Source organism: Takifugu flavidus, chromosome 18 (genome assembly GCF_003711565.1).
Source record: "Takifugu flavidus isolate HTHZ2018 chromosome 18, ASM371156v2, whole genome shotgun sequence".
NCBI lineage: Eukaryota > Metazoa > Chordata > Actinopteri > Tetraodontiformes > Tetraodontidae > Takifugu > Takifugu flavidus.
In genome coordinates this window covers 268,207-290,460 of record NC_079537.1, presented here as the reverse complement: position 1 = coordinate 290,460, position 22,254 = coordinate 268,207, and the positions used below count along the sequence as shown (strand labels likewise).

The 22,254-nt window shown below is 39.2% G+C and overlaps 3 protein-coding genes across 3 annotated transcripts; 1 reads left to right on the top strand and 2 right to left on the bottom strand.

Moving 5' to 3' along the window:
- Nucleotides 1-296: 296 nt before the first annotated feature.
- LOC130515183 (pleckstrin homology domain-containing family F member 2-like) lies at nt 297-2,655 on the bottom strand. Its single transcript, XM_057015286.1, has 2 exons — nt 1,305-2,655; nt 297-1,175 (listed from the first exon to the last, which is right to left on the bottom strand). Exons 1-2 carry the CDS (start codon nt 1,564-1,566, stop codon nt 649-651), a joined length of 789 nt encoding a protein of 262 aa, XP_056871266.1. The 5' UTR covers nt 1,567-2,655; the 3' UTR covers nt 297-648.
- A 521-nt stretch (nt 2,656-3,176) lies between these two features.
- mgp (matrix Gla protein) lies at nt 3,177-7,472 on the bottom strand. The gene is made up of 7 exons (XM_057015287.1): nt 7,305-7,472; nt 6,770-6,797; nt 5,219-5,342; nt 4,838-4,918; nt 4,710-4,739; nt 3,980-4,085; nt 3,177-3,802 (listed from the first exon to the last, which is right to left on the bottom strand). Exons 3-7 carry the CDS (start codon nt 5,262-5,264, stop codon nt 3,658-3,660), a joined length of 408 nt encoding a protein of 135 aa, XP_056871267.1. The 5' UTR covers nt 5,265-5,342; nt 6,770-6,797; nt 7,305-7,472; the 3' UTR covers nt 3,177-3,657.
- Nucleotides 7,473-19,250: 11,778 nt separating this feature from the next.
- On the top strand, nt 19,251-21,226 carry LOC130514481 (retinal cone rhodopsin-sensitive cGMP 3',5'-cyclic phosphodiesterase subunit gamma-like). The gene is made up of 3 exons (XM_057014089.1): nt 19,251-19,409; nt 20,193-20,350; nt 20,474-21,226. Exons 2-3 carry the CDS (start codon nt 20,208-20,210, stop codon nt 20,589-20,591), a joined length of 261 nt encoding a protein of 86 aa, XP_056870069.1. The 5' UTR covers nt 19,251-19,409; nt 20,193-20,207; the 3' UTR covers nt 20,592-21,226.
- Nucleotides 21,227-22,254: the final 1,028 nt, after the last annotated feature.

Below are 22,254 nucleotides of genomic sequence, written 5' to 3'. Positions count from 1 at the left end.
ATGGACAAATGTGTGCCTATGTATGTGACACTCCTGATCATTTTTCACTGTACAAAATGGGAAGAGTCGGCCCCCTCTTTTCTCAGCAGTTCTTTGGGATACTGAGAATTCTATTTGTCAGTAACATTTTTTGTGCAAACTTTACATGCACTTAAATCTTAAATTTTCTTATCTTGTTAAAATGTTAAACACAGAAATTGTAAAACTGTAAGTATATCTACACATATGCACTGTGCATTAGATGTAAGCTTATTTGTAAAAGAATTAAGGGAAATAATTCCAGTTTCTCAACTATAACTATATCATGCTTATTGCCATGTTTATTGTGACCCCTTCCAAAGACAAAACAAAAATACAATCTTCAAATCTTCGGACTTCTACGCGAAAAGGTATATTTTCCACCAGGTGGCAGTGTGCTACCTAGCAAATCACTTCCAATGGCAGTTCTTTGTTTCAAAGTACACATTACACATTGATTTTAAGTCAATCTTCCTATCAACATTACTTAGTAATAATATTCTGAGAGTTTCCTTTTACCATCTGGTGTTTCAGGTGAACCACTTTAAAAGTGTTGAAAAAAGAAACAAATGCACACTATATATACATTCTGATTTTAATTTTCTGACTGTTTGGGTTGCTATGTATGTGCTAATCCAGCTGTCCAGAAAGGTTCCTTGAGTCTAAATCCCTGGTCCCTTTTTCATTATTTTGCAACGTTGTTCTATCTTCATCCTCCCAGCTACTGTATCCTTGCTTGTCCCCAGTCTGGTGAGAGTTCAAATATTCTTTACTCTGAGCATAGCATTTGCTGCAAACTCGCACACACTTCTGGGTGCTAATATTGTCTAACAGAACTCGGTATTTGGAGCATGGATTGCAAACCAAAAACCCACATTTTCGACAGTGATGTCGGCGTTTGATCAGGGTGAAATTCTTAAAGCAGCGCATGCACTTCATGGCTGCTTCATCTGGTATCCAGGTGATGGCGAAGGAAGAACCCGACTGACGACTACCATCCAGCAGTAGATTAGATTGGCAATCTTTTATATGCTCAATCCAGGCTTTCTTCTCCTTGATGGAGCTGGCAGCCACAAAAAAGGACTTGCATGGTGTACGGATCAACCACTGGTTCTTTATATCAACGCTGTCCTCAACATCCTCCACCTGGATATTCTCTGAAAAGATAGTGCAGGTAATATTTTGAGAGGTTTTTAATTTTTTGGGTTTTTAATGTGTTGTGTAGAAGGAAAAACATTTGTTGTTTTTTTAAGAAAATGAAATAAATACAAAGATTAGTTTCTTACCTAGTGCAATTATTTTCTGCTTTTTGTGCCAGTTGCCGACAGGAAGAATGCTTCCATAAACAAAAACATCATTAAAAAGAAAGAAAGATTTAACCTGCCACCTTGTCCGACCCTTCTTCATCAGGCGACCCTGACCCAATAAAAACCGCCCGGGCTTGAACAGAGGCTGACTAAACGGCCCAAATAAATTCTCCACTCCCTTGATTTGCTCAGAATTCTCTTTTTCAAACACCAACAGGTCCATCATGATGAGTATGTTCATGTGAAATGGGTAACAAACTCAGTAGTTCCAAATTAAATATGTCTTCATTTCCTTGTGCTAGAAGGAGGGACTTTCCAAGTTTAGTGTTGACACAAAGGTGTTTTCCAGTTAGGGGTGTGTCACAGCTGTCTGGAATTCCCAATTTAAACTTAAACAGAATCGATTAGATCTCTGCCTATTCTCTGCCTATACCTGTCCTCCCCTTCTCCTCTCTCTACCCAGCCGGCCATCAGCAGGAGGGTCCCCCTACATGAGCCTGGTCCTGCTCAAGGTTTCTTCCTGTTAAAGGGGAGTTTTTCCTTGCCACTGTTGCTTGTCTGGGGTCAGGCCCTGGGATTCTGGAAAGCGCCTTGACACAATTTTGATTGTAAAAGACGCTTTATAAATAAAGATTGATTGATTGATATAAATAAAGATTGATTGATTGATTGATTGATTTAGATTAGATTAGATTAGATTAGATTAGATTAGATTAGATTAGATTAGATTAGCCATGTAACAATCCTTAATTTCTGAAATTGGGGAAAATGTTAAAAATGTAAATAGAAATGGAATAAAATTATATGGGACAGAAAACTATCTCTTTTGTAATATATCATATCATAATCTGATGTCTTTTAGGTATGTTGTAATTTTAGAAATAGAAGTATTAAATATTATTTCATTTGTTTAACTAGAAAAAAGCAATCTGAGCTGTGCAACTCATTTCCCTAAATGTTGTGACTTACACCCATAGTATAGTATGATATATACAGTAAATAGGCAGTGGTAATACAAGGTTCCATAACATGATATGTTGCTGTAAAATCAAAGCCCTCTGCCTTGATCTTCAGAAGATCAAGAGTCCAAGTCCCTCCTGACATAAAGACAGAGAGATAGATGTCAGCCGTCACATAACTCTGGCAGAGTTTAAGAATGTGAGTGTTGAAAATAGTTATTGTACTGTAATTATTACAATAAATATCAATCTGCCCAAAGTTCAGAATGCTTTTAAAGGTGGAAAAGTTTCTCTGCAGTGGAAAAATACAGTGTTTAGTGATGAATGAACTTCCTTCATTTATTCTTCCTTCTCTCTCTCTTTCTAATACACACTCATATGTGCACTCACATGCACATGCAAAGGCGCGCGCGCGCACACACACACACACCACACACACACACACACACACACACACACACACACGCTGTTGTAGGTGGACAGGAAAGACAAGTCTCACCACATAGAACACAGTTTTACCAACACCACCAATTTAGCTTATTTATTTTAATGAGAAATTCGGCCAGTCTGTAACTTAATTTGTCTCTATATTGTTAGAGACAAATTGGACTGACTGACTGACTGACTCTTAAAACATAGTGCAACCATGTACAACAGTACGGTAGATTACAATGACATTACACATATGTCTAAACGGTATGGGATTTCAAAAATTATTCACCTGTATATTAGGCATATTAATCACTATAGGTATGTGACACAATGAGATAAATCGTGTGTGATTGAAAGTTGTTTCATAAAAGCTTACAGTTGCTTTCCAGTAGGAGGTGCAGTTTTGCACTTGAACCAATATTTACGTGTAAAACTTCCCTAAGTAATAACAATGCTAGAATACTGGCATAAAAAGCATTTTATTTGGATATTTTTGCAAATATAACATCAAAAAGCTCTCATAAACTTCAGTCAATATCCAGTAATCAGCTATTGTAAAGCATCTTTGATTCATTGAAGAGAACCACCTGGAACATTCACACTGAAAATTGAATGCTTAGTGAAAACTACTTAAATTCAAAGTATGTATAAAATTGGTCACGATATATTTACTGATCTGACAGCTGATTAGATATATATCCTAATATTTGTAGATTGTATATTCTTAAAGGAATAATTCAGCCCAAATAAAAATCAACCCATTGACTCAGAATGCCTTTTGCCTTACCTTTAACATTTTAAGACCTGTCCACTTTGATGTCATTGAAACTCTTCATTTTTTAACTTGTGCCTGAGTAATTAAATTATTTTTCAATGGGAATATTTTGTTGAAATATAGAAAAGCTCAAAATTATGTTTTTGTTTTATATGGACATATTACATTAGTGAGACTTCTGAGTAGCCTTTAACCTTAATGCATAGTATCGCTGGTAGGCCTGCTGGAAACCATGTTGATAGGCATAAAACCGGCATGGAAAGTAATCCTCACACGTCTCTGCACGCAGCTCTAACGGAGACTTCAGTCTCCTAGATAACAGAAAAGCGGGACATTGTTTGACCTATGACAGAGGTTAATTTAAGATCTGCAAAATCAGTATTTCTATTAATAAAATTCTGATCTAACAAAAGGAACCATGACTATTTCAACTGAATAAATGTCTGTGTGCATGCGTGCATGCGTGTCTCTGTGCATGTGTCTTTTACCTCATGAAGTTGTACTGTCTGAAACCATTCTGACTGTTGGGACTATAAATGCTTCTGCTCCGAGGAACAACAAATATGTTGGCTTGGCTTGATGGAAGAAACACATCTGGAATAAGAAGCCATTGTTATCAGAACTGTTGAAGTCATACAATGAATAGATCAGGGGTCAGCAACTCGCGGCTCTAGAGCCACATGTGGCTCTTTAGCGCCATCCTAGTGGTTCCCTGGAGCATTTTCAAAAATATGAAAATGGAAAAAGTTGGCGTGAATACATTTTTTGTTTTAATATAAATTCTGTAGGTCGAATAAAATGACTTTCTTAAAGTTTTCCAATGCTGTAAAAATTTGTATAATAAATATTTAATTTCAGCATCTCATGATAATGGAAGTTAAACTTAAAGCACCATCGTGCAGTAGACTAGTCACGTGGTGCGTCATTCTCTCCAGGATGTGCTGCAGGGAAAATAAACATTTAATCATGAATGCTCATTATGTATTTGTAGCCTACTTAGCATTTTGAAAGTAGGCTAATATACCGGTAGCTAATATAGACACTTAGAGCATGTGTTGCCTTCATAATAAGGCTTATACTATAAGGCTTTTAATTTTTTGTTGCCGACCCTGATGGAGCATTCCTTTGCCAACGTACAGACAGACAGACACAGTTTTATAGTCTGACCCAGTATGAGTATAATGAGGAAGAGTGCATTAATGATGAATACTTAATCACCTTCAGCAGATTCTTTGCTTTCATCAGAGTCTACAGAAAAACATTAAATCAGGTTATGCACAGTAAGTCTGCAAGTCAGTTACATTACAATTATATAACAAAAAACTGATGACATGGAAGGCATGTACCATCATAGCAGGCACAAAGACAGATGACAGAGCAGAACACCAAAAACTGAAGGAGGGACCTCATGTTCATCTGTGCATCAGCTACAAAGACAAGAGAAATTGTTCAATTGCATTTAGAGTTAGATATCAGCACAGAGTTTTTTGCATTTTCAGGTGTGTGTGTGTGTGTGTGTGTGTGTGTGTGTGTGTGTAAAATAAATCCTCCTCAGGTAATTAATGCATTCATTCAAAATAGTAAATATTTCAAAGGCAACTTCTCAGCTCATTAATTTAAGATATTAGAGTTTTAACTTCTGTGAAAAATTACTTGAGTCTTGGAAAAGTAAAATGTTATCTAACTTCTCACAGCACAGCTTTCATAGTCACCAGTCTTTCACCTACCTCTCCCTGCTGACCCATTCCCCACTGTCTTGCTTTTTCCAGACATACTTGCAGTTTATAAAGTGATGGGGAGGGGTGAACACGCCTACTTCTTAGCAGGTTTATAACATTCTTGTTTTCCAGGCTGCCAGTAGGACATGGAAAGATAATAAAAGATTGTTGCACACTTAAAATTACTCTTACAATTAAATATTATAATAACATTACAATGTCCAAGATTTACTTTGTGCTATCGTGGCAAAGAAATCTCATTTTCATATTTTTCCTAAATAATATTCTGAAATTCAGTAGCTCTTAATTTATGTTAACTGTCTTTTAAAAACCAAGTGATGATCACTTAAACTTTATTGAAAGCGATTCACATTATTTGGTCATTCTGTCATAATGTCTCACATTTTATAGTGAATGACAGTATAGATGGCTTTCTGACATAATTGCTGGGTGGGTTGGTTGGTTTCCAGCTCAGACTTACAGCTGTCCTCAAAACAATGAGATAATATCATTAATATGCTTTTGTTGACACTTGCTACATTCTTTGTGGAAAAATCGCCCTTAATTTTAATGACTTGGATTTTTATCTAAACCCCATCACCCTGCCTGACTTTAATTCATTTGTAGTTACAATCACTGAGCGGGTCTTCTAATGAACAATATTAAAATGTCCCATTTCCATAGATACCAACATGAAAGGGCAAAAAGTGGCTGTGAGCGACTGTTTTCACTGGCTGCATGGACTTGTGAACTCTGTTCAACTACCTGAATCTAAACCTACAGACAGGAGTGTGGAAAAGATGATATTTTGGAAAGAAATAGTTATATGTTCAGTCTTGTTATGTTCACTGCTGGTTATGGGAAAAAGAAATAAACACAATTTTTTACTAGCCTATGACAGTCTTCAAGTCACTTTTTTGGTGGGACAACAGAAAGAGTTTTGTATTGAAAATGTTGTAGTATGTCAGCATATTTGATACATATAAAACAAGGCAAAGGTGAATAACAGGACATAATACATCCAGCAAAGCTGAACATACTGGTTGTGACTAACAGAAAAAGTTTTCAGTAAAAGAAAGAATAAAAAGAGTTATTCAAAAGAGGTGTGAGGTCTTTCTTTGAAGTTCAAAGAGAAACATTTGAAAACACTGAGTCTCTAATGAAATTTAGCTTAACTGCAAAAACCACAAAAGAAAAAAATCAGTAATGATTCCTGGAAGATGTTTTAATATCCTAATGTTGAATTTTTCATTGACTAACAGAGATATGCAGTCAGTGCATGCTTGGTAGATGCTCTTTTGGGAAGTATTATAGGTTGGAATAATAACTTCACGTTGAACCAAATCACATTTTAATATTATTTTATGCAACTGAACAGACAATAATTCTAAAGCTATAGCTCTCACCAAAACATGGTCCCCTGTTTACGATTCTTTGGTAAATGGCAAAATGCAACTTGCAATATAGGAATCACAAGTGTCTCAAAGGATTTTAACGGGTACACAGACATCACCAGTGACACTGAACGTTCAGACACAAAAGCTTTAAAACCCAACTCACCTGACCTACACGGTGGCACAAATTTCACCTAGAGACACAGAAAAATGACAGGTTTAACATGTTTTAAAGATGCAGCAAGTGCAGCAGATTTTGACTTTGAAGACGTATCTGGTCTTGCTCATAGAACTAGGGAACTAATATCAGATTACCAACAACATCAAATGAACTAGAACTAGATACAAACACAACCAACACAGTAACATAGACTTGTCCCTCTAACTGCTTAACTAACTTGGCTCCCTTACTAGTCTTCGGGCAGTTACACATGGTGGGTATTTACACACTGTCAACTACAAGCCCAGCAGAGTAACCCTAAAAATGGTGTCATTGCCTGGCTTCTTACTTAACAGAACTTGGCTTCAGCAAGGTTGGAGGACCAGACAAAATTTGAAGTGTTCAAACAAGGAAACTATATGAAAACAAAGGTGAGTAAATGTGAGGACCTATGTGTAATAATGGCAATCCAACAAACAACTGCGCCTCCACACGGAGCAAAAAGGGAGAGTACCAATAGACAAAGATGAGCTGAACTAACCACATCAGTGTTGTGGCTCATGAAGCTGCTGATGAATCTCTGTCCCAGATCTTGGAAAAGGAAACAAACCCAGTTAGACACCAAGAAATCATAGGAATATATTGTAATGTATACAGCCGTAACTCAACTATGCATATGTTGTACAGAGATTTACAAAGGTGCTTTATACTCCCAGAGGTGGGGGTAAAATTACACTGCAATCAAACAGTTGCCTATTTATTTTCAACTGTATCAAATGGAGAACAGTGTTTCTTTCTTTATGTGTTAAACACGTGCAGTGCAAAGCTGTCAGCAACAAGTCACATTGCAGGACTGGCACTGCCAGGGAGTGTGATGTCTGTTTGTCCATGTTTTGACAGTGCTGGAAAGTCTCGTGGCCTTGTATGGATTCCAGGCTGGCAGTAGTTTCCATGGCAATTGCAGGTCAGGACTCTTTGTGGGCACATCTGTGTTGTCCACCCTACACAGCTGCAGAAGTCAGTTTAGTTTGGAAGTTCTTGTGAAACATGGGTTTTACGTGAAGCAATGTAGTGCAGAATGTTGACATTTGTGGTGAGTCTGTGGTGGGCAGAAGAGCAATGGAGCAGCTGCTCACTAGATGAACTCCTCGGCAAGGAAGGGTAGATTCATACTTTCATGTTGTTTATGCTATTCAGGCTCAACCAACTGAATGTCACTGTTGAAATTGAGACTCATCACACCCGACAGCATTTTCCAGCCTTCTATTCAGTTGATGGGAGCCTACACAAACTGTACTGACCCTGACTTTCCTGTTCTTAGCTGAGAAGAGTGGCATCAGGTGTGGCCTTCTGCTGCTGTGGCCCATCTGTTTCAAGGCTCAATGTGTTGGGTTTTCAGAGAAGCTATTGTGCATTTCTTGGTTGTTTGAGTTATTATTACCCCTTCTATCCTATCAAATCTATCAGCCTATTCTCCTTCAACCTCTGACCTATTTTTCGCCCACACAACTGCTACATAGTCTCTATATTTTGTGGACCATGCTTTGTAAACCATGTAGATGGTTGGGGAGAAAATGTCAGTACATCAGCAGTTCCTGTAATACTACCCCCTCTTTCCCAAACAACCACTCACCATTGATAGTCACTTAGATCATCCCACCCATACTGACACTCTGTTTCCACTTCTCTTCTTCCACTTCTCATCTACACAAATTACTACACTGAATTGCTGTCGTGTACTTGGCTAATTTGCTATTCGTATTAACAAGCAATTGAAGAGGTGTATATTATGAAAGGGGCCAATGATGTATATGGATATAACATTTCACATATTAAACAGGTTTACAACATTTCCAATAATAAACCAAACAAAAGCTATACATGATAAATTTGCATTAGGTACCTCCTCTCCCCAATGACAGTTGCCATTACTTTCCTCAAATGATGAAGTTCAAATGGGCTAAACCTCTACATTTTCAGCTCTACTTTGTTCAGGTTCATCATTTTATTTTGTGGATCTTTCAGAACATGTAAACTAATTGATTTTTAATACTGATCATATGTGATCATTTTGTGAGATACACAAATGAATTTCAAATTACATAGGTACATACATAATCTCCAAGAGTATAAAACATTTGTGTGCCCCCGTTGGTCTGTTTAATTCTGGAAATTTGATTCCATATTGGAATCAATCCTTTTCCAAAAATGTATATGTTCAAGTATATTTGCATATTACAAATTGTAATCAATTCCAAACAAGTCTATTTAAAACAAGTTGGGCATCTCACTCCCCGCTATATACTACAAAAACTTTAGACGATCACTATGCAGGATTAGACTGTGCCTTTTTTTTTTTTTCAACAAATTCTGAACCTAAGGTATTTGTTCCTGCTTTTTAGTAAACTTTATTTTAGACTTGGACAGGTTGCAGTTAGAGCCGCCTAAGGCACCACTTCTCTAGAAATAACATAAATGAGTATATAAGTTAGTGACCTTCTTAAAGTGGAGTAAATCTTTCAGTCTGGATGGGTGTGTCATCTGTAGTGGTGTAGCTGCTGAAAAGTTAACCATTGAAGCTGAAGTGCTTGTGTTTATTTTTCAATCGCCATACCTCAGAATAGAGCCATGGCTCTTCTGCATAAAGCAGTGTTTAGTGTTTCAGGCATGTTCAGCTGGAACTTGATAAAGGTCTGCAACATTCTAGATGGATTAATTATCTCTCATTTTGCAGGGGACTACCTTGGTGGCCTCCTGCAGGCTCCTCTTCTGGCCTAATGTTGCAAGTGCTTTGAAAATTCAGCCTGTGATATCATATGAAAGACAAGGAATTAGCACAAAACTAAATTCATTTTAATTGTTTGGTCTAGGACCTTGATTACAAATTTCTACCGGTATTTAGTGGATTATTAGTTGAGGGTCCATGTAGTCTACATGATGAAGCATCCTTGGGTGAGATACTCTACTAATAGGATTCCTGATAATGTGTCTTCATTATATAAATGTAGGTGGGTTGTATTTTAATAAGTATGTTGCACCTGTTGACCACCAGTAAATAATTGTGAATCGGTGAATGGACGGGGGCTGAAGAGGAAACAGTGGAGATCTGGTGGAGAACTGTGAAATGTGACCTCCCAAATGTTCAAAACAGATTGCACATGTTGCAGAGTTATGTAAGTATGAATAGATGAATGTAGACTTATAACAAATACTATATTTAAAGATGACTAGAAAGATGCTATATGCTAGAGATGGACAAATCTTGTTGTAGTCTAACATATTTGTTATTGCATAAGCCATAAGAGATGTTCAGATGAGGCAGTAACCACTGTGGATTCAGTGAGCAGGTCGTCTAATGCACAATATTAAAATGTTCTCTTTACCCTTATACAAAAAATGAAAGAAGAACATAAAAGTAGCTGTGAGGAACTGTTTTTTTCTGGCTGCACAGACTTGGGAACTCTGTTCAACTGCCTGAACCTAAACCTGTAGACAGGGATGTGGAAAGGATGATATTTTGGAAAGAAATGGTCATATGTTCAGTCTTGTTATGCTCACAGCTGGTTAGGAAAAGGAAGAAAATACTCATTTAATTAGCTTGACACATACCCTTCAAGTCACCCATTTTCGGTATTGTTTGTGTGGAAATGATGGGTTCAAGTGCTTTAAAGCTCTCGTACCAGTCGATCTTGTGATAGAAATAATTTTATTCCTATTTCATTCCATGTCAATCAATTGCTGAAACACATAAGCACCTTCCATTTTTATAATTCAGTATAAAGTCCTGAAATATTTTTTTCAATATTTCAATTTCTTATTTCAATAAGAAATATATATAAATGTTGGTTTTATTTTTATATGTTAATGGTCAGCAAAGATTTCTATCCTCAAGCTAAATGACTTCAAGATTCAAGATGTACTTTATTCCCCGTAGGGAAATTGAATTATAGTAGCAGTATAAAGTGGATTAATATAACTGTAGTGTAGGTTCTTTTTTGATTGAATGGATGAATGGATCATTTTTATATTTCTTGGATGAATTAAAACCAAATTAAAAAATCAATCTTTATTTATATAGCGGGGAGAGGAGAGGAGAGGAGAGGAGAGGAGAGGAGAGGAGAGGAGAGGAGAGGAGAAGAGAAGAGAAGAGAAGAGAGGAGAGGAGAGGAAACCATGACCCAGTGGGGTGACAGAGGCCTGTCAGGTGATCATGTTTCCGGACCCCGGCAGCCTTGGCCTATAACAGCATAGCTTTTAGGTTGTAGGTTTTAAGTCTGATCTTAAAAGTAGCGATGGAGTCAGCCTCCCGTACCTGGACAGGGAGCTGGTTCCATAGCAGGGGGGCCTGGTAGCTAAATGCCCAGCCCCCATTCTACTCCTAGAGACTCTGGGAACCACAAGTAGACCAGCATTCTGAGAGCGGAGCGGTCTATTGGGCTGGTAAGGTATCACTAGCTCCTCCAGGTAGGATGGAGCTAGGCCTCTGAGGACCTTGTAGGTCAAAAGAAGGGTTTTAAAAATTATTCTAAATTTATTGGGCAGCCAATGAAGAGATGCCATTACAGGAGTTATGTGATCTCTTTTGTCAATACCTGTCAGAACTCTGGCTGCAGCATTTTGGATCAGCTGGAGGCTTCTTAAAGAGTTGTTTGGACACCCTGATAATAAAGAATTACAATAGTCCAGCCTGGAAGTAACAAAAGCATGAATTAACTTTTCAGCATCATGGTGGGTCAGTAGTTTCCTGATCTTTGTGATGTTCCTCAGGTGAAAAAAGGCACTTCTAGAGATTAATTTAATGTGTGAGTTGAAGGAGAGATTTTGATCAAAAGTTACTCCTAGATTCCTCACAGAGAGACTAGATGTTAATGAGATACCATCTAGAGTGATCATGTGATCTAATCTATCCCTGAGAGGTTCAGGACCAAACACCATGACCTCAGTTTTTCCTGGGTTAAGGAGGAGGAAATTTGAAGACATCCAGGACTTTATGTCTTTAAGACAGGTCTGGAGCTTCACTAACTTTTCTGTCTCCTCTGGTTTCATGGATAAATAAAGCTGAGTGTCATCAGCATAACAATGAAAATTTATCCCATGCTGCCGAATAATGTTCCCTAAGGGAAGCATGTACAAGGTGAAGAGGATTGGTCCAAGTACAGAACCTTGAGGAACTCCATGGCTAACCCTACTGTATGAGGAGGGAACACCATGGACATGAGCAAACTGGTATCTATGAGATAAATATGATCTAAACCAGTCTAGTGCTGTCCCTTTAATCCCAATCACATGTTCCAGTTTATGTAACAGGATGCTGTGATCAACTGTATCAAAAGCAGCACTGAGATCCAGAAGAACCAGCATAGAGACCAGTCCATGATCTGAAGTTATGAGAAGATCATTAGTAACTTTAAGAAGTGCTGTTTCTGTGCTGTGATGAGCTCTAAAGCCTGACTGAAACATCTCAAACAGGCTGTTCCTCTGCAGGTGCTCCAGTAACTGAGTCACCACCACCTTCTCTAGAACTTTAGAGATAAAAGGAAGGTTGGATATTGGCCTATAATTTGCTAATACGTCAGGATCCAGTGATGTTTTTTAAGCAACGGCTTAATCACTGCCACCTTGTAGGACCGGGTACATAACCTGTCACTAAAGAACCATTGATCTGGTCCAGGACAGAACTGCCTATCAATGGTAAAACATCCTTCAACAGGTGTGTTGGGATGGGATCTAAAAGACACGTGGTGGTCTTGGATTTCTGAATTAGCGAAGATGCCTCAGAAAAATATATAGGGCTGAAGGAGTTTAAGGGCTCATTGGAGAACATGTATGTTCCCACAGTCAGCACATCTGGTGATGGCCCAGTTGTTGGGATGGCCTGGTTAGCTTTCTCTCTGATAGCTAGAACTTTATCAGTGAAGAAGCTCATGAAGTCTTCACCACTAAGGGAAGAAGGGATACGTGGATCTAAAACACTGTGACTCTTGGTTAATTTGGCCACAGTGCTGAAAAGAAACCTGGGTTTGCTCTTATTTTCCTCAATTAAAGAAGAAACATAAGCTGTTCTAGCCTTACGGAGGGCCTTTTTGTAAACTAATAGACAGTCTTTCCAGGCTACATGATAGCTGTCTATTTTACAAGAATGCCACTTCCTTTCCACTCTTCGCACTTTCTGCTTGAGGGTCCTGATATGTGAATTATACCAGGGGGCACACCTCCTCTGATTTACTATTTTCTTTTTCAGGGGGGCAACAGAATCAAGCGTGATTCTCAGTGAGGTTGCTGCACCTTCAGCAACAGAGTCAACCTCAGCAGGGCTAAGATTATAATGATTCATCCCTGGGGAAACACACAGTGGTCCTGGGATTAGCACAGGGATCACTTCCTTAAACTTAGCTACAGCATTATCTGAAAGACATCTGCTATAGTAAGACTTTGTTCTGAGCATAGAAGAATCATTAATCATAAATGTGAAAGTGATCAAAGAATGGTCTGACAGGAGTGGGTTCTGAGGGAACACTGACACATGTTCTACCTCAACACCATAAATCAGAACTAGATCTAGGGTGTGGTTGAAGTTATGAGTTGGTTGGTTTATCTGCTGGAGGAAACCAACTGACTCAAGTAATGAAATGAAGCCCTTTCTAAAGCTATCATTTACAACGTCTACATGGATATTAAAGTCTCCAATGATAATGACTTTGTTCTAAGGACCAAGTCAGATAAGAAATCAGAGAACTCAGACAGGAACGCTGAATGTGGCCCAGCAGGGGGCCGATATACAACTACAAACAGAAGTGGCTTTTCTGCCTTCCAGTTCAGATGGGTGATGGCAAGAGTCAGGCTTTCAAATGAACTGGAGCCATATTTTGGTCTATGATTAATTAATAACTTGGAGTGATAGATTGCTGCCATTCCCCCTCCTCGACCAGTAACACGAGGAATATGATAATTAAGATGGTAAATGGTACAATAAAGTATGGAAATAGAATAAATAAAATACAAATAAGATTAGAACGTTATAAGCATATACACACAATTTTTTGTTTGAAGGCTTGCTTTATCATACCTATTTGTCATTTTGTGCAAATGTAAAACATTTAAAGTAAAATTGTAAGAGTACATTTGTCGCAATATTTTGCTTGGCATGACCCTCTACTCTGCCTCTGATTAGCTCATCAGTCCTCATGCCTAAAATTGATTAATCTAATCAGTCAAGGTGTAGCATATTTTTTGATCAGCTTAAAGTGTACAATTTATGTATCTGTCTAATACTTGTGCATTTACTAGAAAACTGTTGGAAAAGTATCAAATGTGTGAATTACTTGTATTAAGAACTGTTTTCATGTAGTTTTCAGTAGTTTGTACAGTTTTATTAACGTACATTAATTTAGTATGCACCTGTTTCCTCCATGTAACATGGATAACGGCCTTTAGGTGGTGCACTAGTCCTTGGCCTTGAACAGAGACAGTGAGTATGAGGCCTTGAAGGGAGGTAGTGAGCGTGACACCTGATTTATCTTTTTATTTTTAAAAGAAAAAAACAGCAGAGCATCTAAAACACCAATAGATGTGAGAAATCCCAAGGAAGCATCAAGGAAGTACTGAAAACCAGTGGATGGACCCTCACATCCATGATTAAAGGTACATAAGACAGACAAAAGCACTGATTGTGGGGAATAAATGGTTTGGTCTTGGTCAAAGGCAGTGAATATGACTTCAAGGAAGAACAAAGTGGGCAATTTGATTAGCAGAGAATATCGAATGGTACACAGCACATCAGGGGAGAGTTAGAAGTGGGTAAAAGCAATAGTGACTGAATAATGAGTGTGTATACAACCAATGTATGTTTACCTTTTATTCAAATAAATACTAGGAAAAGGCACTATTGTGGTAGGACAAAGAATGACTCAGACACGTGTTTTCTTAGTTTTTTTTGTGAACGCCAAAACCAAAATTAAATAACACTACACATTTGCCTACAAAAAGGGCATGGAACACGCCCCCAAACCATGATCCACCTTGGTGCTGAGGCTGAACCCTCTGGCAGAAATTCTCCCGGAACACGGAGGGACTGCCTGAATACCAACTTTGCAAGAAAAGTGTCTAGGCCCTCCTTAAGAGCTGAATGCTAAGGTCACTAAGCATCACACAAGGAAATCGATCCACCCAGTTAGCATCTAAGATGGCAGCACACAACGCCACCTTGAGCTACCGGTGATAATGTTCGGGCAAACCGTTAGCCTTACACAGTAGTGGAATGAACCTGTGGAGCTAGGGATTTCACTAGCACTGACCAAAGCTCTGAAACTAACAGGGTCACCTGGGGTTCCCTGTCAAAGGTGATGTCAGAAGAGGAGCAAAAGCATGTGACCCAAGCTGAAAGACACGTGCAAGCCACATCCATTGATGACATGGAGGACAAAGAAAAGGTCTTGGCCACCCGGTGGTTTGATTCACCAGCATGAGGAGGTGTGTAAAACCTTGGGATGGGGCAAAGGGCCCACCAGGTTGACATGCATGTGGGTGAAACATCTGGTGAGAATCACAAACAGCTCGAGGGGGTGCCTTAGTCTCCCGGTGCACTTCAGCACGCTGACAGGCCACAGAAGCAGCTACTCATTCCTTGACCTCATGGAGACTAGGCGAGACAAACCTGGACCCAACCAGCTTCACCAACACCTGGACTGGGTGCAAGAGGGAGTGAACCATGTCTAAAACCCTATGGCACCATGTCACAGGTATGATAGGACAGGGTCGACCAGTCCCACTGTTCTGGACCACGGCATCCTCAAGCTTCAGGCCCATACCAGTGGTCTTAAGCGCCAGGCTGGTCAGCAGCCATGGCTGAAAAATCCACCCAGAGGTGTACCGGGCACACCAGCACCTGCAACAGAAAATCAGCCACAGGGTTGGCCTTCCCCGCCACATGCTGGTATCAAATATACCAATAGAAGACCCATTAGCGGCGCTCAGCTGTGGGTGGCAGGCTGTGGACGACAGGTCTGAGGCTCTTCTGAGAGCTATAGTCCACCAAGAACTGTTTACCATACAGAGAGTCCTTGACAAAAAGCAGCTCCTCTTGTTCACAGTGCCCATGGCCGCTACTGAGCGCTGGCTTTGGCGTTTCCTGTCACCTGGAACATGCATGGAGGGACGCAATGCCCAGCCTTGTGACCAAAACGCTGTTGGAAAAAGCACAGGTCGCCCCACCACCTCTGGGCAGAAACTCCAGTCAACATTGCCGGGTCCACGCAGCTGGCTGCAGGGTATCTGACACCACTTCACAAATGTAAAAACACCTAGAAGACAGCAGTACATGAAACATTTCTTCAGTCAAACCACGGAAATCACCAATAGCCATGTACAGAGAGTTTGCCACATCTGCACATACCGAACGAGTAGGCACAGGAAAATGTGCGGGAAAAGGACAGCACTTTCATCCAAGCCTACCAATGACAGCATATTGTCCATGAGATCCATTGCTGATCCATCACCCAAACTGGGCAGAGAAAGTAGCTTATCTTCGGAGCAGGAGCTGCTTGGGTGCGGCGTACTCCTCGGTCTGCAGTGGGGCCCGTAGCAGATGCGTGGACTGTTGATCCAGAGCTCCAACCATCAAATAATGCCAGGAGTCATTGGCAGTGATTCCTTGGAGGTGGAAAAGTGCCTCTATCATGCTTCGTTAAATTTTGACTCCACGTAGACACAAGGTAAAAACTCGCCCGCCTGGGTTTTATGTGTTGATTGATTACTCTCTCTGCCCTCTCTGCCCTGATGAGCTGGTGACCTGGCCTCATGTCTGAAGGCAGATGGAACAGGCTGCAGGTAGCCCAACAACCCCATTAAGTGAGAGGTGGTAGAAGATATATACTGTAGATGAAATCTCTGATCTCCAGACATTTAATGAAACAATTAAATTAAGTGTTACGTGTTTTGCAATGAAATGATGTCAACATTGAAAAGAAGATTCAGGTCAATCTGCACTTCAGAGAATTCTTTCCAGCATCCAATTAGTTCAGCAGAATGGCCTCTTAAGTCTTACATAACCGTGACGCAAAAAAGCAAGCTCTGTGCATCTCTGGAAAGATTCTCAGGCTAGTACTACATTTTGAACAGCAATGAAACAGTTTCAGATTTTAAAAAAATACAATTAAGTGATATTAAAAAATCATGCTCAAAGTACACAAGGAAAGGAATGAATCAATAACAACGCATTTACAAAGAATATATTTACTATAGCTACTCATCCAAGGTATCCCCTACCTCTTGCCTGAGGGGCACCTGGGATAGGCTCCAGCACTCCATTGAGGCTAGAAATGGATGAATGGATCATTTTTATATTTCTTGGATGAATTAAAACCAAATTAAAACTAAACAAATTGTTTTTGCAAAACAGAGCTCAAACTGAGGTATGAACATGGAAATGAATATTTTTTATGTTGCCACCAGGGTAAAAGCAAATCAGATTGTATTTTATGTTTCTTTTTTCCAGCCGAGCTGCTGGTTTCTTCTAATCGCTCCTTAAATCTACTCTTGTAAGAAAATTGGTTTGTGGCATAGCTTTGTAACTAGCTGTATGTACAGCTCGCATACAAAAGCAAAAAAAAACAAACCCGAAATGTTCAATTACAAATAGAATGTGCTAAAACAATTTTCAAATACTGATATGCAAATGCATAAATGAAATGTAGAGTGACACAGATTCTAGAAATAGAACCTATTTAAAACCTTTAATCACTGCACCATTTCACCAACTCCATGAAAGGGAGAGAGCAGAGAGAGATTGACAGAAGACAGAACGAGAGCAATTTTCTACTCACTTACCCTCACCATCACATTGTTGTCATTAGAGCCATTGTGCAATTTTCATCAACATTCACCAGAAAGTGTGACCTCTAAAAAGCTGCAGCTTTTCAATATTCTGAATTTAACAGTAACTGACATATCCATTAACATGGAGACACAGAGTCACTTAGTGCTAACCCACAATACACTGGTCAGTTTCTCAATCTAATTAGCAGACAGGTTTAAGCACTCTGCACATAGAAAAAGGTGGATCCTTACATGTTAACCTACAATATTAAATACCAAACAATCGTGCTCTGGACACCAGTGTGTTTAGGCTTACCAATATAATGTTATCTGAGCAGTGCTACAGCTTGGATGTAATTAAATCTCTGCATTTCATACCACAATGTAAATAACCACATTGATTTGATAGTGTTTTCATCATGCGAATAGATGATCCTGAGGACACTGTCATTGCTCTCACGGCCTGGAGCTGCTTCTGCCTTGTTATGAATGCCAGTCCTAGTTTTCTTTAGCCTACATAATGCTGGTAATAAGGCTTAACCTATGTCTTGTCCCCATTATGACAGAGTGCCCAAATAACCTCAACTCATTCCACGAAAATTGTTTTTCTACTGTTAATCAACTATCCTTTCTTTGATCAAAAAAACCCAAACATTAAAATGTAGATCACATGGATTTTGATTTTTTTTTTTCTTCTAAATAACTAGATGGCAAACTAGGAAACTCGATATTCAAGATCATTTTTTTTCCGAAAAAAACCCCCAACTATCTCTGGATGAAAGACTTGCCCTGACATTTAATTGCGTTATTCTTTAAGCCTTTCACATCAGAGGAAGTGATGTGTTTTTTGCAAGGTGATATTGAAATAGCCCTACATGAAACTTCTCATGTTTGTTTTCTTGATCGCTTTATCACTTTCAGGGGTCACAGGGTGCTGGAGACTATTTGTACATATGGGCATATGGGATGAGCCCCAGCTCGTTGCAGGGCCCTGTTTGAGTAATTATGGGTTTAGGTAACTTGCTCAAGGGTCCCTCAGCAATCCTTGTTTTGTCCGCACCAGGTCATGAACTGAGAAACCTTTGTTTCTCAGCCCAGTCCTCAGCAGGTCTTCCATCCATCTCCTATGGCTTTATCCCATAAGACAAAAAAATATGAATGATATCCTCTATATCAGATGAATCACAATTTAATATTCTTTAAAAGTATGTTGAATGTCAGCATAAAATTCCTGTTTGTTTGAAGCTAAAATTATGAATCCCTGCTGTTTAGATAAGAAAAAAGACAAGCAATTCTAAAATCAGTTTGAACCTTAAAATCAAAATGGCAGATACATTGTGTTTGAGGAAAGCTTTTGTGGTCGAGAAAACTTTCCATAGACTTAAGTCACTTCACGAGAACAAGGGCAGCAACACCCACTCACATGGGTCTGAAGCATGACCAACAAAGTCACCTGCTCTGCTAAAGAGCATGTGTGCTGACGTTTAGAGTTAAGCCTGATTAAAATCATTCTGGACTAATCTTTGACATGGCCTCTATTGTCAGCTGGCTGCACCATCTTCCCACACCACGGAGAAGTGATACGAGGGCAGGGTGGGGTGGCGAATGGAACAAGGACATTTGTGCTTAGGGAAGAGGAAAGGGGGGAGGGAGGAAAAAGGAGGATGGCTCAGTATGGAAGTTTGGCTGACCTTTTCAAGAGCCCATGTGACTGGTTAAGCGGAGGAAGTAGGGATTAGTGATGGAGATATATAAACAAGGCACAGACTTCACAAAGTCAAGGAACAGAAATAACAGATTGGCTGGTGGCCTCTTGGGATATCTGTGACAGCAGGTGAGTGCTCTCCTTATTAGTTGAACCTACTGATGATAATGTTAATATTTAGAGCTGTATTCTACGCGTGGACAATAACAATATCATCAAGGATGAAGGAGGACGGGCAAGAATGAAGAATGAACATATAAGGCTGTTTCAAATCAATGAATGACTGGACTTGAGGTTTTTAGTTACTGAGTTGTTTGATGCTGTAATGTGGATAAAACCAACCTCAACCTCAGTATGTCCTGGCTATGTCCATTTTTTCTAATAGGACAATTTTTATACATATACAAATGCCAGTAATAAAGATATTAAAAAGTTACTGTATGATGGTGGAAAAAAAGACAACTCAGAAATTTTCCACCAATTCAAACAGGTGCACATGAAGAGGACTGACTTGAGAGGCAACAGTCACACTTGGTTAATAAAATGTTTGAATGCATTCTCAAAGCTTCAGATCTAATCAAATTTTCTCCTTCACAAAATCTACATTAGTGAGACAAAGAAGACCATTATGAAATATAACATTGCTGGTTCAAATATATATAAATATAATAGAAAATTAATGATTAATATAAAAATAGAAGCTGCACCAGAAACCAGATTCCACCTTTGACAAGGGACATTGAGGCAAATAGAGATCACAGCTGGATTAAACTAATCCAAGGTCTTTCTGCTAATCTGTGTAATCTTTACTAATTACCACTGAGACGTGGGACTAAACCGGATAAATAAAGGGGCAGATGGAGGGCAAATGGAAAACACAAACACACTATTGAAAATCTTTACTGCTTTTAGTTACCCACAGCCAAAATGAACGCCAGCCCCCCTGCAGGAAGCGCTCTGGCCCCAGGTGGGGCCACTGGTCCTACTACACCCAAGAAGGGACCACCAAAGTTTAAACAAAGGCAGACCCGCACATTCAAGAGCAAGGCACCTAAACCAGGCCAGAAGGGGTAATAAAGCAAAACTTTTTTCATTTTATTTATGAACACAAAGAATTCCGTCATTGTACTGTGTTAATGTAAATAAAAAACAATAGTGGCTGACTGTTCACCATCTTGTTCTGCCATTTTCAGATTTGGTGATGATATCCCTGGCATGGAGGGTTTGGGGACTGACATCACAGTGGTGTGCCCATGGGAAGCCTTTGGTGACATGGAGCTCAGTGACTTGGCCAAATATGGCATTATTTAAAGCCACTGCCTCCCTCTCCTGCTTGTGCCCCTCTTGTCTCTTTTGGTCCTCCTAGGTTTCCAGCATACCCCCTAATGCCGTCTCGTCTGTCTACCTCAAATGGCACTCTACCGAGTGGATAAAAGCATAATAATGGTTGTATTTTTTTATTATTGTTATATACTGTTTATGTGACATTTATTTAAAAAGACGAGAAAAAAACCCCACATTCATCTTTCTACATCCACTTCAAATGTTTGTCATAGTTTGACTGTGAATTCCCTTTCCTGCTCACTAATGGCAATAGACGCAAGTGAAATACTAGTCAATTTTTAACCATTTGCTTCTAGTTGTCTTTTGAAATGTAAATATTCTTTTCTCAGTATTTAAGATTGATTTATCATTTTACATCCCACATTTTGTTCAACCTCTTACTTTGGATTGTAATTTCAGTAAAGGTAAATTCATAATAAAGAGCACATGCACCATTACCTGATTATTCAGGATAAACAATTCTTCATCGAGGCAGGCTCTACTTAAATCTGGACCCACATGAACATCCCACCAACCACAACAAAAGTGATGCAATGCTACAGAAATGTACTGGAAAATGACATGTCCTGCTAGCTGCAGTAAAATGCATTTATTTTGAGAAACATTCGTCTCTTCATGTCCTTATTGAACACCAAATAAATGGGCATAAAGCAAATATATATGAAATTGAATAAGGAACTGGACAAATACTCGGAACTCACCCTCAAGAGGTGAAGGGAAATAAACAGGAGTGGGGAATGTGCAGACTATAAACAGACACATGAGGGTAGTGGGAAAACAGGGAAGACAGTCAGACAGATGAAACCTGAGGAAAGCAAGTGACTCGAATCAAGAGAAGAGTTGTATTTCAAAATAAAACAGGAAATAAGGAGACAAAGCCTCATCTCTGTGTTAAAAATGTTTTCTTTACAACATGACAAATGAAAGAAACAAAAAAGAAATTAAGCAGCTGGCAAAGGTGAAGTTCATAGAAGAGAACATCATACTTCAGTGTGGTATTATGAAGTGCTGAAGGTCAATGCTCTTAATTTAGCTTTAGCCAAAGCTGAAAGCAGTGCAATGCCCACATTGTGCCTTGTCGTTAACCAGTCACCAGTCCAACCATAACAGTAGGTGACACATATTACAATGACTTACACAATGACAAATATTACAATTACTGTCTTTTTTACTGTCAATTACTGCATCAAAAATAAAACATATTGGAACACAGCACTGGGTGTCATAAAACCACATAAGAAAACCAGATCATACACAGCTTAACCACACAAAATAATGATAATTTGTTTGAAATGAAGACTATTAATGGTCTGGGAAAGAATCTTTTCCTGTATTTGCTAGTCCTGGTATTGAGACAACTCTATCATCTTCCCAAGGCCAGAAATCTAGACACTAAGTGTGATAAGCACCAGCAGCTTCTCACACACGTTGTGTTTGTGGATCTCAGTAATATAGTCACAGCTGTGGTGCTGTCTGTTCATTTGAGCCTGTCTGAGATGTGGGTTCTCAGAAATTTAAGCGAGTTAACCCTCTCCCCACAGACATCGCTGTTGTACAGCGTGAGGGGTCAGCTCCACGTCATTTCCCCTGTGATTGGTGTTAAGTTGTTTTCTGTGCTGCAGAGGTCATC